Source organism: Schistocerca nitens, chromosome 8, assembly GCF_023898315.1.
Source record: "Schistocerca nitens isolate TAMUIC-IGC-003100 chromosome 8, iqSchNite1.1, whole genome shotgun sequence".
In the NCBI taxonomy this organism is placed as follows: Eukaryota; Metazoa; Arthropoda; class Insecta; order Orthoptera; family Acrididae; genus Schistocerca; species Schistocerca nitens.
In genome coordinates this window covers 113,102,779-113,122,185 of record NC_064621.1, presented here as the reverse complement: position 1 = coordinate 113,122,185, position 19,407 = coordinate 113,102,779, and the positions used below count along the sequence as shown (strand labels likewise).

At 41.0% G+C, this 19,407-nt stretch overlaps 1 protein-coding gene across 1 annotated transcript; it reads left to right on the top strand.

Moving 5' to 3' along the window:
- Nucleotides 1–2,204: 2,204 nt before the first annotated feature.
- LOC126198815 (myogenesis-regulating glycosidase-like) lies at nt 2,205–16,014 on the top strand. Its single transcript, XM_049935386.1, has 6 exons — nt 2,205–2,262; nt 4,291–4,413; nt 5,761–6,749; nt 10,028–10,462; nt 12,226–12,382; nt 15,663–16,014. The coding sequence occupies exons 1-6, from the start codon at nt 2,253–2,255 to the stop codon at nt 15,860–15,862; spliced, it is 1,914 nt and encodes a 637-aa protein (XP_049791343.1). The 5' UTR covers nt 2,205–2,252; the 3' UTR covers nt 15,863–16,014.
- Nucleotides 16,015–19,407: the final 3,393 nt, after the last annotated feature.

Here is a 19,407-nt window from a genome sequence, read left to right as displayed (position 1 = left end):
ACGTGTGGTAAGGAGACTGTAACTACTATTGAAATAAATTAAGTAAATGCATATATACATGGCAAAGCAGTAGCTACCATGTTGTAGCTCCCCGTTGTTGTCGCTGTGGCCTAAAATCTGCAGACTGATTTGATACAGGTCTCTACACTAATGTACCCTATGTAGATGTCTTTATCTCTACACAACTACGGTAAGCTACATCCATTTAAATCTGCTTTCCGTACTCAAGGCTTCGTGTTGTTTCCTACATTCCATGATGTCAAAGGCTCGATGATTCGTCTTAAGATGACTGGCAGTTGCCCAATCGAAATATCATGCAGTGTAGTGAACGAGATCCGGCGGCAAGCCCGAAATTTCTCTGAACGTTCAGTTCTGAAGAAAAATTTTAAAATTCATCCTAGTATCTGTGCTGTCAACACTCTGTTTAGTCACTTTGTACCATAATACTCTTCTATATCCATTTCTTCACAGTATCTATTCATTGGTTAACCAGTGAACCCATGAAGCCTTAAGCATTTTTCTATATCACATTAACTCAGTAGGTGCTATTCTCTTCTTGTCTGAACAGCTGATGACCCACGTTTCACTTTTCTAACAAGGTTACCCAACAGACAGATACATTGCGGAAAGACATCTTAAAATTTAAATCTATATCGAATGTAAGAAAATTTCTTATTTTCCGAATCATTAACCTCGTTATTGTGACTGTGTTTTTTACCCTCTCTACGTCGTCAGTTATATTGCTAACGAAATAGCATACCTCGACTACTAGCTGTTGGTGTCTCGCTTCGTAACCGAATTCACACAGTGGCCTCTGATTGAGTCAGCTGAATTCCATTATCCCAGTTTTACTTTTGTGTTCATCTTATAATCTTTTTCAATATATTATTCGTTCCTTTTAGCTAATCTTCCACATACTTGGCTACCTCTGAATGGATTTCGCTATGACAGACCAACCTTGAAATTACTATTCCTCTCGAATTATTTTCGTATTTATATTCCCACATAGTCGACTTATAATTTAGTGAACATCATGGGAAATAAGCTACAACTCTGTCCCACTCCCACCTCTGCTCTATGTCCGTTCCTGTCCTCTTATGCTTCACCTCTTGTAACTACATTCTGGTTTCTGTACAAGTCGTGGGTAACCTTATGCTCCCCGTGTTGTATCCATTTAACCTCATAAGTCCTAAGCGTGTATACTATGTAACAGTGTCTCTCTAAGCCATATAAAGCTGTAAATGATGTAGCTACGCCTTACTCCAGTTAGTCTTCTAAAATAAGACGTTCTTCCTACATTGAATTATGTTTCCCTACATTTCTCTGGAACTGACCCTTACTGCCCCGAGGACGTCTTCTGGCAGCCTCTTATTATTTGCCCCTGATTCACCGATCAAAATGTATAGAGCTACATCAATCACCTTCAGGAAGTTTGGCATCTGCCATGATGCCAGCACAAATAACTACACAACACATATTAGCAGTTTCACACTTCATGTAATCACTATCTTCTTACATTTTTATTTTAAATTGAGTAGCATTTGGATACATAGCGAGTTGCTGATTGTCTAAGAGAGAATACAGCGAGAAACCAAAGAACAAAGCTAATCTGGTAAGTGTCTACAATGTCCATCAGTTTTATTTCTAATACATTTTACGCTATACTTACTTTCTTCATCCAATTTCTACTTACTTTTAGCGTTTTCATTGGCTTACATTACCCATTTGTTCGATCTAAATTTTTGAATAATAATTTATTTGGAATTTTGTACTCATCGTAAGTATAAAAATAAGTTATTACACATTATCATGTGTAAATTCCGTTTAATGCAAATGAAGAGACAAAACGTAAAATGATTCTGATGTCACGCCAGCTGAAACTTTACCCCACTAAAGAAACCACAATACTGCGTTCCTTCGTTCGGATAATAGTTATTTTATCTTTGTGTTAACAAAGAGTAAATTATTTATATCTTTACGATCTTTTATCTTTCAGCAAACAATAAAGCACTTTTTAGACCATGTTAAGTATTACATTATACTGATAAGTTATCTCCGAGTGCGACAAGACGTGATTCGAGAGGTTTCGCATTTTAAGAGTTCATCGTAAAACATGGCGATGATAATAGCGTCCTTCATGTGCAAGTGACTTGCAGTTTTGGACAAACTTTCACTTATATATAAGCCATGTATTGAATCTACACGCCAGGAGATCAGCTGCAGCAGTAGTGCACCTCACAGCGAGCTCTAGGATGGTTCAAGGTGAGCTCACGCCCCCTGTGGGTGGCACTGTTGTAGATTACTGTACCGCTTGGATTCTAGGGTTTATTTCTAGCTTAGTATTTCACTGTTTTTGAAAGACATTTTCGATGCATTTAGTTCATGTAGTGATTTCTTAAAATCTTTTATATCTAACCTGCACAAGTACGGGTCTTAAGTGCATTTATTATTTCATAAGGCTAGTAACAGTTCTCACGATGGATAATTTTAAGAAAGTAATGAGCAGGTAGTACGTGAACGGAAACCTCATTTCTATGCAGCTAAGAAATGCGATAGAAAAATAAAGTAAGACACTATTTTAGACATTCGCCACTGAATAGTTTACTACAGGTATTTCCCTTTGGTTACCATTGGATTACGGGAAGAAATGGAAATTTTTTAATGCTCCTTTTAAGCTTCGGAAACGTCTATGAGCGATATCCAGTTTTAAACGATGTTTAGGGAGGTACAGGATCGCTATCCATACAGCCCCTAGTCAGAGGTATGTAGAGTCAAATGTTTCTCATACAAAACGGAAAGCAGCCAAGTATGTGTGGCACAGTCTCTTAAAGGCGCCTTTTAATGGCCAAATTAAGTAAGTCACCCATATTTTCTGTTCTATTCTGTTATACTGTAATACCAGGTAACCTGGAACTCACACCAAGGGTAGGACGACTTCGGTTTCGTTAAAATGCAGTACTACAAAATCGTGTAACTAGAATCTCTGTCATGGTAGGTCGGGTACTAGTTGGAATACAGCACTTCAGATGTTTCATCTTTTTATTGGATTATGTGCGATCTCAATGGATACTCATATCGATCTTCCATACTTATGACCGATACAGGAAGAATTAGACTGACCTGCTGTTACGAGATATTTTACAGAATCAGGGGACTATTGGAGGAGTAGGGGAATGATGGATATACGTGGTTCTGCAGTGTAATTCTGTTACGAAGGTTCTCATAAATCAGGAACATATGATGTAATATTATGTGTTCTCAGAAACATATTTCTCAAATGCGATATATTCTAATCTATCGTACAAAAGATAAATAAAAGATAAGAGACATCATTCTAAAACAGAACGTCATGTTGAAACCTAGAAAAAGTCAGTCATTTCTTTAAGTGTGCGCCTTTTTGATATACAGCTAACAACGAGACTAAATTTGTAATAATCGTCTCTATCGTGGCCAGTCGCACACTAGTTTGAATTCAGTACATAGGTCGATATGTCTTCGTCTTAATGATGGTATGTATGAGGTCTAACTTCTCTATAAATATCCTGAATATATTCGACCAGCAGACAAGCACTTACATGACACACCGTTATCGTACTTCGGTCTATATTATACTCTGTTACACTGACATGGGAAATTCGAACCAAACACTTGGTGAGCGAGTGTTGTAGTTTTCGTGTAGAAATAAACTCCTAATGCACAAAGGTCGAGATTGTCAGCCAAGAACATAGCGCCTGAGCGTAGTCTTTTTTGTGTTCAAACCATGTCCTGTTGCTCTTACGTTGGGATTGCTATTAATATGAGGACGTCACTTATTGACGATTCGAGACCGGGTTGTAACCTAGGCGCCATTTCATCCCTAGACTAACACAGGAAATTACAGATGATATTGTTAATATTTTGTTTTCTGGTCAAACACAAGTTCTAGTAATATTCACGCAAGAATCTGTGGGTGTTGTAGTCCCAAGGGGGTCCGACCGAGGGCGTCTGACTGCAGATGATACTGTAGACCGGTTTAGGATCATATGGGATTCTTCGAGGTTCCTGAGTGTGCCATGGTTCCAAGAGGGACCGCAGGGCAACTAATGAGCGCATCATACTCAAGGGGGCGTCCACGTGAAGCAGACCAGTGTATTTGTTTCACCTAGGAAACTTTCTGATCCCAGAGATGTTATTGTCCCTCGTTTCCTCGCCGGATAACGCGGAACAGTGGGATCAAAATGCCAGGTGTTTTTGTGGCAGTTGCTGTGAATGCACTGGGCTTGACGACTCGCCACTCTCCTCTGCCTCCAGCTGTGACCGCGACCGCCGTGCCGCTGCTGGTAGTGTTCTGCCTGCTGGTGGCTCCCGCCGCAGCCAGCCTCAGCACCCGCTACGACGAGGCTGCTGGCCGCGTCCAGATACTCTCCCACAAAGGTGAGTGGCCGGCGACCGCCGCCGCTGCCGCTGCCGCGCGGCTCGCTGATATCAGCTGTAACAGAGTCGCCACTCTGTACTTGCAGCGTAACCAAACGACCTGATCTGTGCTGACACCCAGCGATACCTTCAGGTAAACGTACGAGGGAGACCAACCACTACGCATGAAAACAATACATTCTTGAGTTTATTGTTTCAACGACAGAAAATATTGATGCTTCCAGTATGGAGATAACGGTCTATTCGCACCGATTCGACCTAATCAAACCACACTTCGTGGAAAATGATTGCAAGGCGGTATCAATACTGGGAAATGTCCGTCTGTAATTGAAGGTAACAAAGAACGTACCGACAAAAGCAGATCAGCCTATATTTACATATTATATTAACTCCAGCAAGAAGCTCCCATTAAAATTATTACCACTGACAGCTTCCCATTCTTAATATACTACGTGGTTTCACAGTTTTATTCTTGTCTGCAGAATGACTCAATCCAGCAAAGAGACAGTACATGATGATCTCTATTTGCAGGCTTTGAAATATACAGCTATGAAATTTTTTTCAGGTACTGGAACATTAACAAGTAGCTCTTGTGTCATACGTGTGAATGTAGGTTAACTTCCTAAAATCCTCAGATGACTGATATTTATGACAAATATAGCCAAGTCCACAGTACCTCAAGATTTTTTCCTGTCTAAAAAGTGCTCTGTTTTCATTTTGTATCAGTTTCATTTCTCCTGTCTAAACATATTGTACCATGGTTTAGGCTAATTTAAATCTCAAAACTGGTTTTCTGAAAGAAGTATAAAATCTACTTCGATTGCACAATTCTTTACTTCCGCCTAATCCATAACAATAATCAGTTGAATTTGTCTTGAAAATTTTATTTGTTTTCGTAATTACAGATTCGCATACGTCATGTCAGTACTTTCCTTACTGCTGGTGAACAAAATGTAACCTCCCGATATTGTGAACTAATTTGATATTAATGTTTAATATGTCTTCCAGCATTAATTTTATTATCAGTATCTCTCAGTTTCTTCCATTTTCAGCGTATCAGCTAAGCAAAATAATTGATATTATCGGCAGCAACATGTCTAACCACGCCTAACCACATTTTGATGTCAGTTTCACTGTAAGGTGTCCCCTCACTTATTAAAAATGATATAAATCCATAATGTGAATAACGAAGCGCCACTTGATACACATGTAAATACCGCTGTTATTATGTTAGAAAGCTTGTGCGAGACGCTAGGCTAGAGAAACTCACCAATCTGCATTCCCACTAATATTCTAAAAATAAGGATCTATTTCTGAAGGCACTGTTTGCTTATTTACTTGTTGCAGATGGCAACGAAGTGGAAATCGGCTACATCCCAATAAGTAGCGAGCAGCGCTCACATGCGCCACGTCATGTGAGAGGCACTAATGGAGAATCCTTCTACTTTGGAGACCATAAAATCGCCTTCCGGCGCCAAGGACGAGAAGGTCGTTGCCTCAGTGTCCGGCAGTGGGTCAGCACACCCCAGACGGTGCTCACCAGTTGTCAGAACCACTTGACCAGCCACATCTATGGCGGGATCGAGAAGAGAGAGCAAAAGTTTCTCATCGAGGATACCAAGTACGAGAACTTCCCGTACATTACAGACCAAAGCATACAAGCTGGTATTGCCGTGCGCTACTGGCTTTTCTCCGACGGCAGATTCGTCTACGTTCATTCGAACGTCCCTCTTTTCATCAACCAGAATACAAACCAGTCAGTAAATGCTATCTGCTTTACTGCTGAGAACAAGTCTCCGTACCCAGCCGATCGAGCCGACAACCTGCTGGAGTTTGACCTGTGTTCATTCGAGGACGCCAGGGAGGCCCACGAGTTTGCTGTCCAAAACTACCTAGGCAAGCCGACTGCAATCCCAGACGACTCCATGGTGCTGAGTCCCGTTTGGGCTACCTTGGTCCGATACGGCAAAAACACTAATGAGGAGTCGGTGCGGAAACTCGCCAACGAGGTGATTGCCCATGGTTTCAACAAGAGCCACATCGAAATTGATCAAAAGTGGGAGACCTGTTACGGAAGCCAGACGTTTGACACCACCAAGTTTCCCGACATAAAGAAGCTCACTGACGATCTTCACGATCTGGGGTTCCGTGTAGTGCTGTGGAATCATCCCTTTGTGAACAAAGGCTGTGAGCCGTATTACTCCGAGGCACTGGAGAAAGGCTACTTCGTGACCAACGCGAATGGTAAAACCGAGACCAAGTTTCAGAATGAAGTTGCTGGCGCTGTCGACTTCACCAATCCTGATGCAGTATCCTGGTGGACGAACCGACTCTTGGTGAGTATATAAGCAAACGTATGTAGTTGTAATGCAGGCGGGATCTACTAGAACGTATTGCTCTACATTACTGGAGTCTTTGAATTCGAGTCTTTTAAACTGCAAGGGCAGTTCAGTTGAGATCAGTGGTGTTCTGGGACAAATACTGTGTGTCCTTTGTACTTCCCAGTCCTAAGTTCGGTTTCCATGATGTTATTCGATAGCTGATTCACGATCATCCTTGTTCCCATACACAGTTTTGGTGAGCTGAGATTTCTGAGTAGTATGATCGGAGACCCAGTTTTAAGTCGAAGGCAGTGTAATGGCACTCGTGGCATTTGGAAAAGAGTTTAGAAATACTATAAGGAAGCTCACATTTTCTTCAACTTTTACCATCGTGAGTTCAATTTGTATATTCTCTCTTCACCGGGAATTTTTTTTTTTTAATCTTAAAGTTGATAACGTCGACAATATTATTTTTAGTTACCAAATAGCACGTCCGGATTAGTACAGTCGTGAACCATATTATGTTAAATTTGGTCGATGAGTGCGTCCTCAAGAGTGGCAATGTTGCAGAAATCACTGTTGAGTTCTATGAGGCCGGTCGCCTGATTAGTAAGATTTATATTCAGTCACTGTACCACTTTGCTGACACTTCACTGTTTGTTTTTGTTAACTCACTGCACTACTTTCTGGCAATTCATATTTCTCCAGTCTGCTCATTTCGTTGTTCTTCATTTTCTCTGGTTCTCACGTTGCTTATCGTCGTTCGTTGGGAACTTAAATGTGCTTGGCGCTCTTCGTCTGTTTCGTTTCTTCATTGTTCTTTTTTTTTCGCCGTTTAGCCTCACAACTGGTAAGATCTCCTTTTCTTCGAAATTTGGACACTGCCTAATATAAAAATGCAATCAACTTTTTATTAACAACTGCAGTAAGTATAATTACACACTTTTCACATTTTCGTTTCCATTTATATTCGGTTACCGTATCATTTTAAGTACTCACGCTTCACTGTGTGTTTTTATTCACACACTACACTACTTTTTCGGTTCCTAACTTTGTAACTAATAAGAAACTGATATTCGGAGTAGCCCCAACAGTGACAAATTCAGGAACTCACCAAAAAGCCTTAGAATAGCCCACAATCTTCCTGGACATTGCACAACACTCGAGAGTGTTCGGGAATGTTCAGGGATGTTTCCGAACATTCTGGAATCTTCCAAAATGTTCCAGACTATTCCCGAACATTTCGGAATATTCCGGTTCTTTACGGAACATCCTGGAACATCGTCGCAAGAGGTTCTGACCCACTGCGCATTCTCATGGGGATATCATATAAGACAAGATCACAGACATCTGTATTTCGACAGAGCTAACGACGTCAGCTGCCTTTTTCCCTCTCCTGTACAAATTTTAGCTTTCACCATTGAGTTACCTCATTGTCCATTTGCGCCTACCGTCGGAACCTCCCCCGAAATACTGAGATTTACTGCCGTTTTCTCGAAAAAAGTGGTGTCTGGTCTGACATGTTTATAAATGGATACGGAGCCCTTCTGGTCTCATGCCAAGTGACTTTCTATTTTAGGGCTTCGTAAAGGAGACAGCATGCGTTCGACAACAGCCCAATTGTATGCCGCCTGTTGGCATAAATATATAATAATGTATATGGTGTCTACTCATATTATGTAGTATATCTGTGAGGTTCATTACTATGATACCCTTAGTGCCGATGCTCAATAGGATCTGAACCTCTCGCAGGAATGCAAGAAGCTGTGTATGAGGTAAATGGACAGGGTTGCTAGTCAGTAGTGTGCGATAAGTTGAGAATGTTGATCGATCGTAGAGCATGCTCGGATAGCCGGAGCGATTAAAGCTACAGATTGCCTAAGGTCGGAAATCCAGATTCGAGGCGCGGTCCGGCACAAATATTGAACTGTTGCCATTGAGTTATCTCCATGTCCAGTGGCTCCTGACGTCTGCACATCCTTCGTACTGAGGTTCAGATTTAGCAACAGATCGTGGAGATTACACTGTGGACCAAAGGAAACGTCTGAAATGGGCAGGTGAATTACTTTCCTTGTTACACTTGGGAAGGGTGTCTCCAGATCTAGATACGCCTTAATCCATTTAACAGCTGCTCGTTCGTGAATAGAACTGCTTCATGCCTTATACCTTCCCAGACGGCGATGGCATTCCTCCTGTATGCTTGTGTAACATATTCAGTACCACACTGTAGTGACCTGAGGCGCATGGTACAGAACTCACGCTAAGGGGGGTAGGACGTTAAACGGGCCGACTTGGAGCGGGATAGGCACCACAGGACATTTTAATTTCCACTGTCTATACTTTTACAAGTAAATTCATAAAACTTTGTCAGCATGGCCAGTAATGATTCAGGATTCATACTCGTAGCAGCGGAAGTTCAAAAACATAACAAAATAATTATTTTTACATGTGAAATTTCATCATTTTTTCACTTACTATTGGCTGCATTTGTTGCTGTAGGTACACTTTTCTTCATAAGTAAGAGAAACTGTTCGATGAGTTTTGCACAGCATACAAACCATACTTACAGATGTCTGAAACTCTAGAATCTATTTAATTTATGAAAAAATTAATGAGCTGTTACGTTTTAAACTTTATGTTTAGAAAAAAATCAAATTTTATAGTTAATTATCTCAATTTCCACCACAGTTTTTAATAGATTGGGAAAATTCTAGTGTTTCATACACCTGTAAGTATGGTTTGTATGCTGTGCAAAATTCATCAAAGAAACTTGTGAAGAAAAATGTACCTACAGCAACAAATGCAGCCAACAGTAAGTGAAAAAATGATGAAATTTCATAGCTAACAAAAATCTGTTTTGTTATGTTTTTGCACTTTCACTGCTATGGGTGCGAATCCTGAATCCTTCCTGGTCATGCTGACAAAGTTTTATGAATTTATTTGTAAAAGTGTAGACAGTAAAAAATAAAATGTCCTGTGTTGCCTCTCCTGCTCCAAGTCGGCCGGTTTGACGTCCTACCCCCCTTAATGTATTGGCCACAAGATTCGCCTGATCTGCTGGATCACTTCTGTGGCGCTAACGGGTGTCTCTTCCTCGTCCGCCAACCACAGATCCTTAATTGTAGGGCACTGAATGCAGAGATCTGGTGGCACGAACCTCTCGAAACCTACTATGGAGGTATCGAATGTATGACAGGAGCTGTATTGGGCTCTAAAGAAGGACCAACACGATGTTAGGTAGGTCAGCTTTTTCCGTTTTGTCTCCTAATATATTGGTTCTTCACTGTTCCCAGGCGCTTCGCAACGAGTCTGGTATCGACGGATTCGAGTTCACCGCTGGGGAGGTGGACTACCTGCCGCAGCCGGCCAACATAGAGCCCAAGGAGGTCAGCCCGATAGCCTACTCTGACGCATTCGCGCAGACGATCGCCCAGTTCGGCTCCATGGTGTCGATACAGACGGGTGTGGAGAGCCAGAAGCTGCCCAACTTCTTCCTCATGGACATCGTGCTAAACGCCTGGTCGGGCCACGGCGGCTACGACACGCTCATTCCCAAGCTGCTGCAGATCAACCTGGTCGGACACCCCTTCGTGTTGCCGGAAATGATCGGCGGTTCAGTTCAGAACGGCAAGCCGGCATCCAGCGATCTGTTCCTGCGTTGGCTGGAAGCCACAGTCTTCATGCCTGTTGTGAAATTTTCCTACACGCCGTGGGACTACGACAACGAGGTGCGTTCACACCTAATACAAGATGCATTCTTCTGTTTCCTCTATTAGTAATAGCCCGCTAAACAGCTAATTCCTTGCTTGCGATTGGACTCCCCTGTGGATTGTTATCGAATTACAATTTAAATAGATAACGTGTCACGTTGACATGCGAGGCATCGAGTGACTCGGGACCAATTGCAGGCTTTCAGCCATCTATTTGGACGCTACTAATGTACTTAAGGCTGTCACCTTAGTAGTTGTGAATTACATTCAGTATCTTTTATGTTTGACTGCAGACTGCAGAAGAAACGACTAGGTTAAGGAAAGGCAAAGCGACGATATAGTTTTTGTAGATATGGGGAGAGCTTTTGACAATATCAACTGGACTACACTCTTCGAAATTCTGAACGTATTAAGGGTGAAATACAGGGAGCGAAACAGAAACCAGACGGTCGTTATAAGACTCGAGGGGCATGAACTTTAAGTAATGGTTCGTAATAGTGTACATTCGACTAGTACATCGAGCCAGCAGTAAAGGAAAACAAAGAAAAATTTGGAAAATAAATTAAATTTCAGGAAGACGAAACAAAAACTTTAAGTTTTATAGACCATATTGTAATTCTGACAGAGACTGCAAAGGAGTTGGAAGAGCAGTTGAAAGGAATGGACAGTGTTTCGAAATAAAGATATAAGATGAACATCTACAACAGCAAAACAAGGGATATCGAATGTAGACGAATTAAATCATGTGATGCTGTGGGAAGTATATTAGGGAACGGGAAATTAACAATAGTAGATGAGTCTTGCGATTTGGGCAGTAAAATAGCATGACGGATCAAGTAGAGAGAGGATGTAAAATGCAAACTATCCATAGACGGAAAAGCATTTCTGAAAAACATCGACAGTTATTTTAAGTGTTAGGATATCTTTCCTGAAGGCATTTGTCTTGAGTGTAACCTTGTACGGAAGTGAAACGCGAAAGATAAACAGTTCAGACAAGAAGAGAAGAGAAGCTTTGAAATGTGATGCTACTGAAGGGGTGTGAAGATTATATGAGTAGATAATGTAACCTACGTAAAGAGGTACTGATCTGAATAGTGGAGAAAGTGAATTTATGGCATACCTTGACTAATGGAAGTGGTCGATTGAGAGGACACATTTGGAGACATACAGAAATCACCAATTTAGTACTTGAGCGAATTGTGGGGCAAGAATTGTAGAGGAAGACCTGGAGATGGACACAGTAAGCAGTTGATTCTGGAAGTTTTCGTGCTGGAGTTGCAAATTTGGTAAAACGAAACTAATGGGAAAGGCAGGAGGTGTGTATTATTTGGCTAAGTAGCCGGAGTTGAAAATTTCTGTACACTTGATGCCGTCTGCAAACGTCAAAAAATTGTACAGACTGCCAGTTACGCTGGCGGCCCGCAGGTGTGACAACTTCGGCTAGTCTACAACAGAAAAGCGGTGTTGTGGATAGCCCAATAAACTCTGTTCTCTTCTGACTGCGGTGATACTGCGTCGCGTATGGAAATGGTATTGTGAGCACCTAGGCGTTATTATCTTTGAGCCAACTTGAGAAGATGTAGCCATTCCTCATGTCAGACTAGTTTCATTGCTCTCTTCAGAGAAGTGTCACTCTTACTGAAGATTTTACAGATATCTAAATTTCAAATGAGAATATAAAAATCGAGCGAGACTTCTCGTTAGCTCCAGAGTACTTCCTAAGGTTTGCTTCCAGCAGGTAGACACTTTACGGAAGGCTGTCACTAGCGACCGTGTTGCAGACGCTGGAGATCGCCCGCAACTTGACTGACCTGCACGCCAAGTACGCGCCGCGCATCCTGGAGCTGATGCAGAAGGCGGTGGAGGACGGCACGCCGGTCAACCTGCCCATCTGGTGGCTCGACCCCACAGACTCCACGGCACAGACCATCGACTCAGGTACCAGCGCAGACTTTCTCTGTCCCACCAGTGTGTGTTATCTGCCTTCCTGCATTCTAAAGTACTCACCACGTTTGCGTGACAGATTTGTTTGTCATACTTTCACAATAAATGTACATCACCTACAAGCAAATGTAACGCATTATACATCTAAATTCAATCAAACTGTGAAGCTCTCTTCCCAGATCTAAGATAAAATTCTGTGAATTACGAAGTGTTTTAAATCTGATTTGTAAGGCGCTGTTGTCATCTGCTGCACATTAGACTTCTGTTGGCTGATACCTTAGTTTCTGTTTGGTCTCTCTCTCAGCAGATTATTCTCTTTCTTCTCCAGTGATATGAACAAAGTTGACCATTTCACAGTTCTTGGAGGAGAAAACTTGATCATTGCTTTAACACTTAAAATTAATCTTAATGTCCTGGTGGCATTGCTATTTTAGGCGAGAAAAAGCAACTGACTGCTGTAAGAAAATTTCAGATTCGAATTGAGCGTTAAACTTTTCCTAGTCTCAAAGCAGATTGTTACCAAGTGCCAGGACGGGCAGTTTTTATGAATGGGAGGAGTTCACCACTTTAGTAGGCACAACATTTGAGATAATGTCCTGTCTATAGATCAGTGTTTCTACTATGAATCAGCTAGTGGGTCTTTCTTGCCTATTTTTCCTTGGAGACATTAGTCTTGTCACTCTCCTGTACCAAACATTCCATCTCGAGTCATCAGCCTGTTACTCTCCTGTGCGAATCCCTTCATCTCAGAGTAGCAATGACGAGCTAAGTCCTAATTTATTTTCGAGGTCTATTCCTACTTCTGTCTTGGTTTTTAACCTCCACAGTTCCCTCTGGCGCAATGGAAGCTATTCCTGCATGTCTTAAAGATGGCGTGTCATACTGCCCCTTCTTCTTGTCAGTATTTTCCATATACTCCTTTCCTCACTGATTCTGCGGAAAACCCTCTCATTCCTTACGTTACAATTCCTCCTAAGTTTCAACATTCTTCTGTAGCACCCTATCGCTAATGCTTCGCTTCCTTTCTGTTCAGCGTTTCCCACTTTCCGTACTTCGCTTCCATACAGTGCTGTACTCCAAACGTACTTTGTCACAAATTTCTTCGTCAAATTAAGACCTATGTGTAATACTTCTAGTAGATTTCTCTACGCCATGAATGCCATTTTGCCCAATGCTAGTCTTTTTTTTTTCATATCCTTGCTCTGCCTGCCTGCCTGCAAGATTCATTCACTTCGTCTTCTACGTGATCTCAACTTCTGATATTAAGTTCCTCGCTGATCTCATTTCTGCTGCATCACATTACTTTCGCCTTTCTTCGATTTACTCTCAGTCCACATTCCCCCGCTGACACATGCATTACCCACAAAGAACAACGTGGAGTATAGAGAGGATACTAATAACACAAATGCATGAAATGCATATGGACAGAATGTACGTTACACTCTTCACCCTGCTCTAAACTCCTGTAGTAGAAATTGATTCTTATTCATCTTGTATGGCGGCTGTACTTTTTCTGGGTCAGGACACGAATTCAGTTTGTGACACCCCGATATGTGCAACGAATATAAGCAGCCAGGGTCACACAAGTTGTTTCATTTAGACGGTATCACCCATATTATTTCAGTTCCCTTTCGTCATGCTCATTCTACTGACAACACTAAAGAATATCAGTTGGTATATTCCCTTCCTAAAGACAGTTTAAAAAGGTTCGTGTTCGTCGACAACATAATAAAACAACGGAACTTTTAATATCAGCCTTAATATCAGTGGAGACAGTAACTCTACAGCACTAGTTCGAAGCAAACAATTCATGCCATATTCTCACAATCACTTCTTTAATCCATTTTCACATATGCAAAAATGTGTTGGTAGCTCCATAAGTAGACACTAGTGTTCGTACAATGACTGATACACTTGTGTGTAAACTCCAGCTGGATATCAATGTGGTGTCAAAAGTAGATAACATAATAGAGTTTAGCTCTGCATGTTTTGCAGACCTAAGAACTAATGTATTGGTCTACACTCCAATTTCTCTCATTCCCTTTACAGATACTGCAGTTCTTTCGTTTATTTCCGAGTACATTGTCTCCTGATAGATTATTGTTGCTGAAAATAACATTCAGATTCTGCTGAACTTTGAATGGCACAATTACAGCATTTGGGACAAAGTAATTGTCGTGTAAATGTTATGTATTTGTAGAGATTTAGAAGTACAGGTACATTCTGTTAAATGCAACCAGCTCCTCTGTACAATTAAGCAAGAGTTTTGGAAACTCTAGCATTTCGAATGAAATTTACAACAAACCTCATTATCTTTTATTTTCACACATTATCTTATTATCTAGTGAAGGGGTTACGTATCTGGCCCTTTTTAATTTCTATTGTGGAAATGTACGACATGTAGTTGGGTATAGAAATCGCGCATCTGTTACTATTGATGAAAGTAACTATTTTCTTTGAAAAATACCAGTGCAATGGCGTATATTTTGTGGTACCTACATAAATTAAACAACAGAGTTTTAATACAATTGAGGATGCATTTGCTATTTAAAAACAGCACTCTTCCTTCTTGTTTACAAGTTTATACTAGATGACGTAAAATATAAACAACATTAAGCAATGTGCAGATAAAGATATTAAAGATTATGGTTTTACAAGTCGCTTCACTTGTGTTAGTGTAAACCACCGCACATACTTCATGTCTCTTCTTCTCTTAATGTACTTAGCAGACTCATTTGTTTGACAATCACTTATTCAGTCACACCTTCATTTATCATCTTCGGTAGCGAAGATTATAAATGAAGGTGTGACTGAATAAGTGATTGTCAAACAAATGAGTCTGCTAAGTACATTAAGAGAGACAAGTCAGAATGAATAACTAGATATTCCTCAGCTGTGTACCAACTAGCAGAAAAAACTATTTTAAACACTATCCTAAATTTTTACATCTTGTCCTTGGCTCATGTTACACGCTAAATATTGTTTCCGGAAAATGTAGCACACCTATCTGGCATAAATTAGTTCCACGTCTTTCCTTTTGAGAGGACTTTAAAGTGGAAGTTACTAATTGGTGAATTTGATATATTAATGCAATATAGTCCGTGAGAGGTTTCGAGAAGCTCACACAGGACATAAACATGGGTTATTATTATTTTTAATTCATTAACAAAAATTTTCCAATCATTATTTTCTCACTTGTGTATTTCCCTACAAGTTACAATACGCAGCAATTATTTGCACAGTATGAGTGGCTAGCTGTTCCCTTTCTGTGCAGAGTTCCTTCTGGGCGAAGACATCCTTGTGGCGCCGGTGATCTACCACAAAAACACCGACCGAGACATCTACCTGCCCAAGGGCAGCTGGCGGGACGAGGTGGACCCCGAGCACCCCACCATAGAGGGCCCCACCTGGCTCCGCGACTACCCGGCGCCTCTCAACACGCTGCCCTACTTCACCAGGATCACCTCGTCATAGCCGTCACCGTCTGAATCCCCGATATCATCTTAGATATGAAGGCAATGTTTGGATAATAACAACCACAGCCTTTTAAGAATGTCACGTTGAAGCATTACAGCTGGAAAATTATATAATGGCAAATTTTAAATACATGCATTAGTTGCAGACTATGTTGTACACTCTTTTAGTCTCACTCCTTTGTTTTACATATCCTCTTAATGTGTATAGACACTTCTCACGTTAAACAAACGTTTTCGACGTATGGATTGCTTACGTCAAGAAGTAACACATGTACTGTAGCAAAATTAACTTCTATTAAGAGAATGTACGATTTCAACGATGAACACTGCTCCAAAGAGTGCATGGAAAAGTGAGGAAATGCCTCGCAACTGAAATACACGGAGAAAGTGACAACATATGACAAGATAGCTGAAATGATATACGAGCTTTACCTGAAATAATACTACATTAGTATCTGAAGACTTGTCTCGAAGCTCAGTAACGCAAGCTGCTAGCAGCACCATTACAAAACTAACCTTCTTGTGTAGGTCCGTGCAGTCACCATAAATGCTTTGGATTCTCATCAATTCCTTTAAGAGACAGTTGGGAAACAATATTTTGTTAAAATATGTTAGAGGCAAATGCCTGGCAAACCACACTCTAAGATATTAACAAAAGTTTATAATTTATTGATTTAGCACATTTGTGCCTGTGTCTGGGATACTTAATGAAACATTTCGTCTTCACTATAATGTTCCCTTAAAATTGCCTTGTATCCCGATACGAGAATTGTATATTTGAATTCACAGTATTTAATGACATCCTCAGTTACTTGGTTGCTCCGTTTAGAAATCTCAAGTTGCTCAGATTCGTCAGTAGTATTTTCTATGCGTAATTTTTGCCCTTCACAGTATACTGTGGGTGATGTTGAGAGGGGAAAATTGCCTACAAGGATGGAAGAAATCAAATGGATGATTACTGGGAAATTTCGTCTATGCATCATTCACTATCTGCTCCCAAATACATAACTGATTTGATAACAACATACAAAATTTCAGGTTTCTGTAACAAAATCATTACCCCCTCCAAGCTGTACAGTGTACTCTTGATGATACTTCGCTACAGTCGCAGGTTCGAATCCTGCCTCGGGCATGGATGTGTGTGATGTCCTTAGGTTAGTTAGGTTTAAGCAGTTCTAAGTTCCAGGGAACTGATGACCTCAGATGTTAAGTCCCATAGTGCTCAGAGCCATTATTTATGATACTTTTTACAGAACGTGCTAGAATAGGTTCTGGCGTACGAGGGAAAACCGAGTGAGCTGTCGCAATGGTTGTCACAATCGACTCGTAATCGGTACGAATACAGTTCAAACCTGCATCCAGCCATCCATATTTACGATTTCTTTAATTTCCCTTAACCGCTCCAGACAAATCTCGGGATAGTCCCTCTAACACGCCACAGTCGGTTTCATTCCCTATCCTTGACACATGCCGAGTTTGTGTTCCGTCTCTAATGACCTCAGGGCGATGGGACGTTGAACTCGATCTTCGTTCCTTCTTCCACAGGCGATAGATATTATTACTTACGTGTGTAAGACATTTACATCGGAAGCTCACACACGTAATGGCTCGTTTCGAAATGTTTGTGGCACAACGCTAACTGCTGATTGCCAGAAACATCTACTCTTAGCAAAGCACCGTGGCATCCAACGTTTTTATTTGTCCTCTTTGTGAAAATTTCATTCTAAAACATTATGGGCGAGCATATAAAATTACCAGTGAACTAGCTACTTGCAAATTCAAGCATTACACACTGCAACAACCACAGGTGCAAAATTAATAGTAATAATAATACGAGTTATTTAGACACAGGCACTGACACACAACGTGTAGAACTACTTAGGAAGTTACAAGTAACAGAGTCGCCTCCAGATCTTGTAGCGGAAAAGCAACAGTGATAACAGCAAGTCCGTTCGGAGATTGAGTCACGATGATAAACACGTCGGGGTAGAAGTTATTTGAGTAGAATGAGATAGTCCCACCACTCAGGATAGCAGACATGGTCATATCACACAGGCAACTTCCCTTGTGGAACGCTTTCCGCTGGCAGTTCTATACTATCTTTTCGATACATCGTACTGTGATCATAGAAAATCCGTCTGTGCCACACCTCATGACAAGAGCCTTGGCGTAGAGGTGCGCCAGTGAGCAATACTGCATAGACAAACACTTCCCTCCATAGAATTCTTACATGGCAAAACCATTCTCAACAGGTGCGCACAAACTCACCTATTGGCTGTCGAATAGCCAACAGTTTCGGATATTTACTTTGGTGTCTGGATATCAAGCTGTCCAAGTGTACCTCTTTATCGGACGTTGGTTTTGTGCAGTTTAATTCCTATGACTCAGTCCTCTTCTGACACAGCCGTATTCTTGTAGTTGCCATAAATTCGGATCCCCTTCCACTTTTTCTTTCCTACAGGTAACATAACACAAAATAAAATAATCAGAGGTAATAGCTATCCGTCTGAAATAGGATAGGATGTACACATGTACGATGGTAGTAACATATAAAATGTATGTTGCATAAAAATCTTAACATAAAACTTAAGTAGTGTATTTTCGACAGCCCAAACCGACTCTGAATTGTTGTCAGATTTCTGATGACGCCATTGGTGACATCATAAGGTAACGTTGAAAAATTCCCTCTCACTCCTGACTTATGACATCACACGCCAGTGTGTATAAAGTGGCAAATTCAGAAACTGGCAGGAAACTAAATGTAATGCATGTATTATAGTAGGTTTTCCCCCATTTCTCTTACGACACAGTTCGCTTAGCTACGAGCCCAATTGCCCGTAGTGTAAATTGGCGGGAAATTGCTAATCATTCATCTCTACTCGTAAAACGCACACTGCACTCTCCTAGTCTGATGCGAGGCAGCAGTGATTTCAGGCTGCACGCCAAAAAATATTTCGAAATGCACCAGGGATACGTCACCACAGTCCGTGCACCGGACGGGCAGCCGCTGAAGGCTATATATCTCCGTAGAAGGATGCCTGAAACTAGTTGAGCCTGAACTATACTCGCCATTAATAGAAGCATTATATTTACTTGAAACTCTTCAATCATATATCTGTTCTGATATTGCGTATTTTATTCATGTGACGACAGCGCTGACCAGAAGCGACCCTCTGTCATCCTAGATGCCAGTATCTACTACTTTCACGATCTCATGGACGAACAGTCATCGTTTACTGAATGATGGTGATATTCCGTCCCCAAAAAGGACATAATAAGAGAGCATAAGAGTGTTCAAAAGTTGACACCAAAGTTGACTCACGTACGATATAGGTGTAAAACCGTATACATCAGCACGATGATAGTTCCCAAAAATGGAAATAATTCCCAAAAATGGGAATGACTTCTTAATGGAATTCTCGTCAACTTTTTGCACACAATACTGTGGCGGCTATGCGCTACAGTATAGCTTGGTGGGTTTATGGATACCAAGTGCTAACATAATTACCAACACATGAAAGTTCAGCAGTTGAGATTTCTCAA

Coding starts and splice junctions, on each gene's coding strand:
- LOC126198815 (XM_049935386.1), top strand. Junction 4,414..5,760: donor CCAGATACTCTCCCACAAAG/GTGAGTGGCCGG, acceptor TACTTGTTGCAG/ATGGCAACGAAGTGGAAATC. Junction 6,750..10,027: donor GGTGGACGAACCGACTCTTG/GTGAGTATATAA, acceptor CACTGTTCCCAG/GCGCTTCGCAACGAGTCTGG.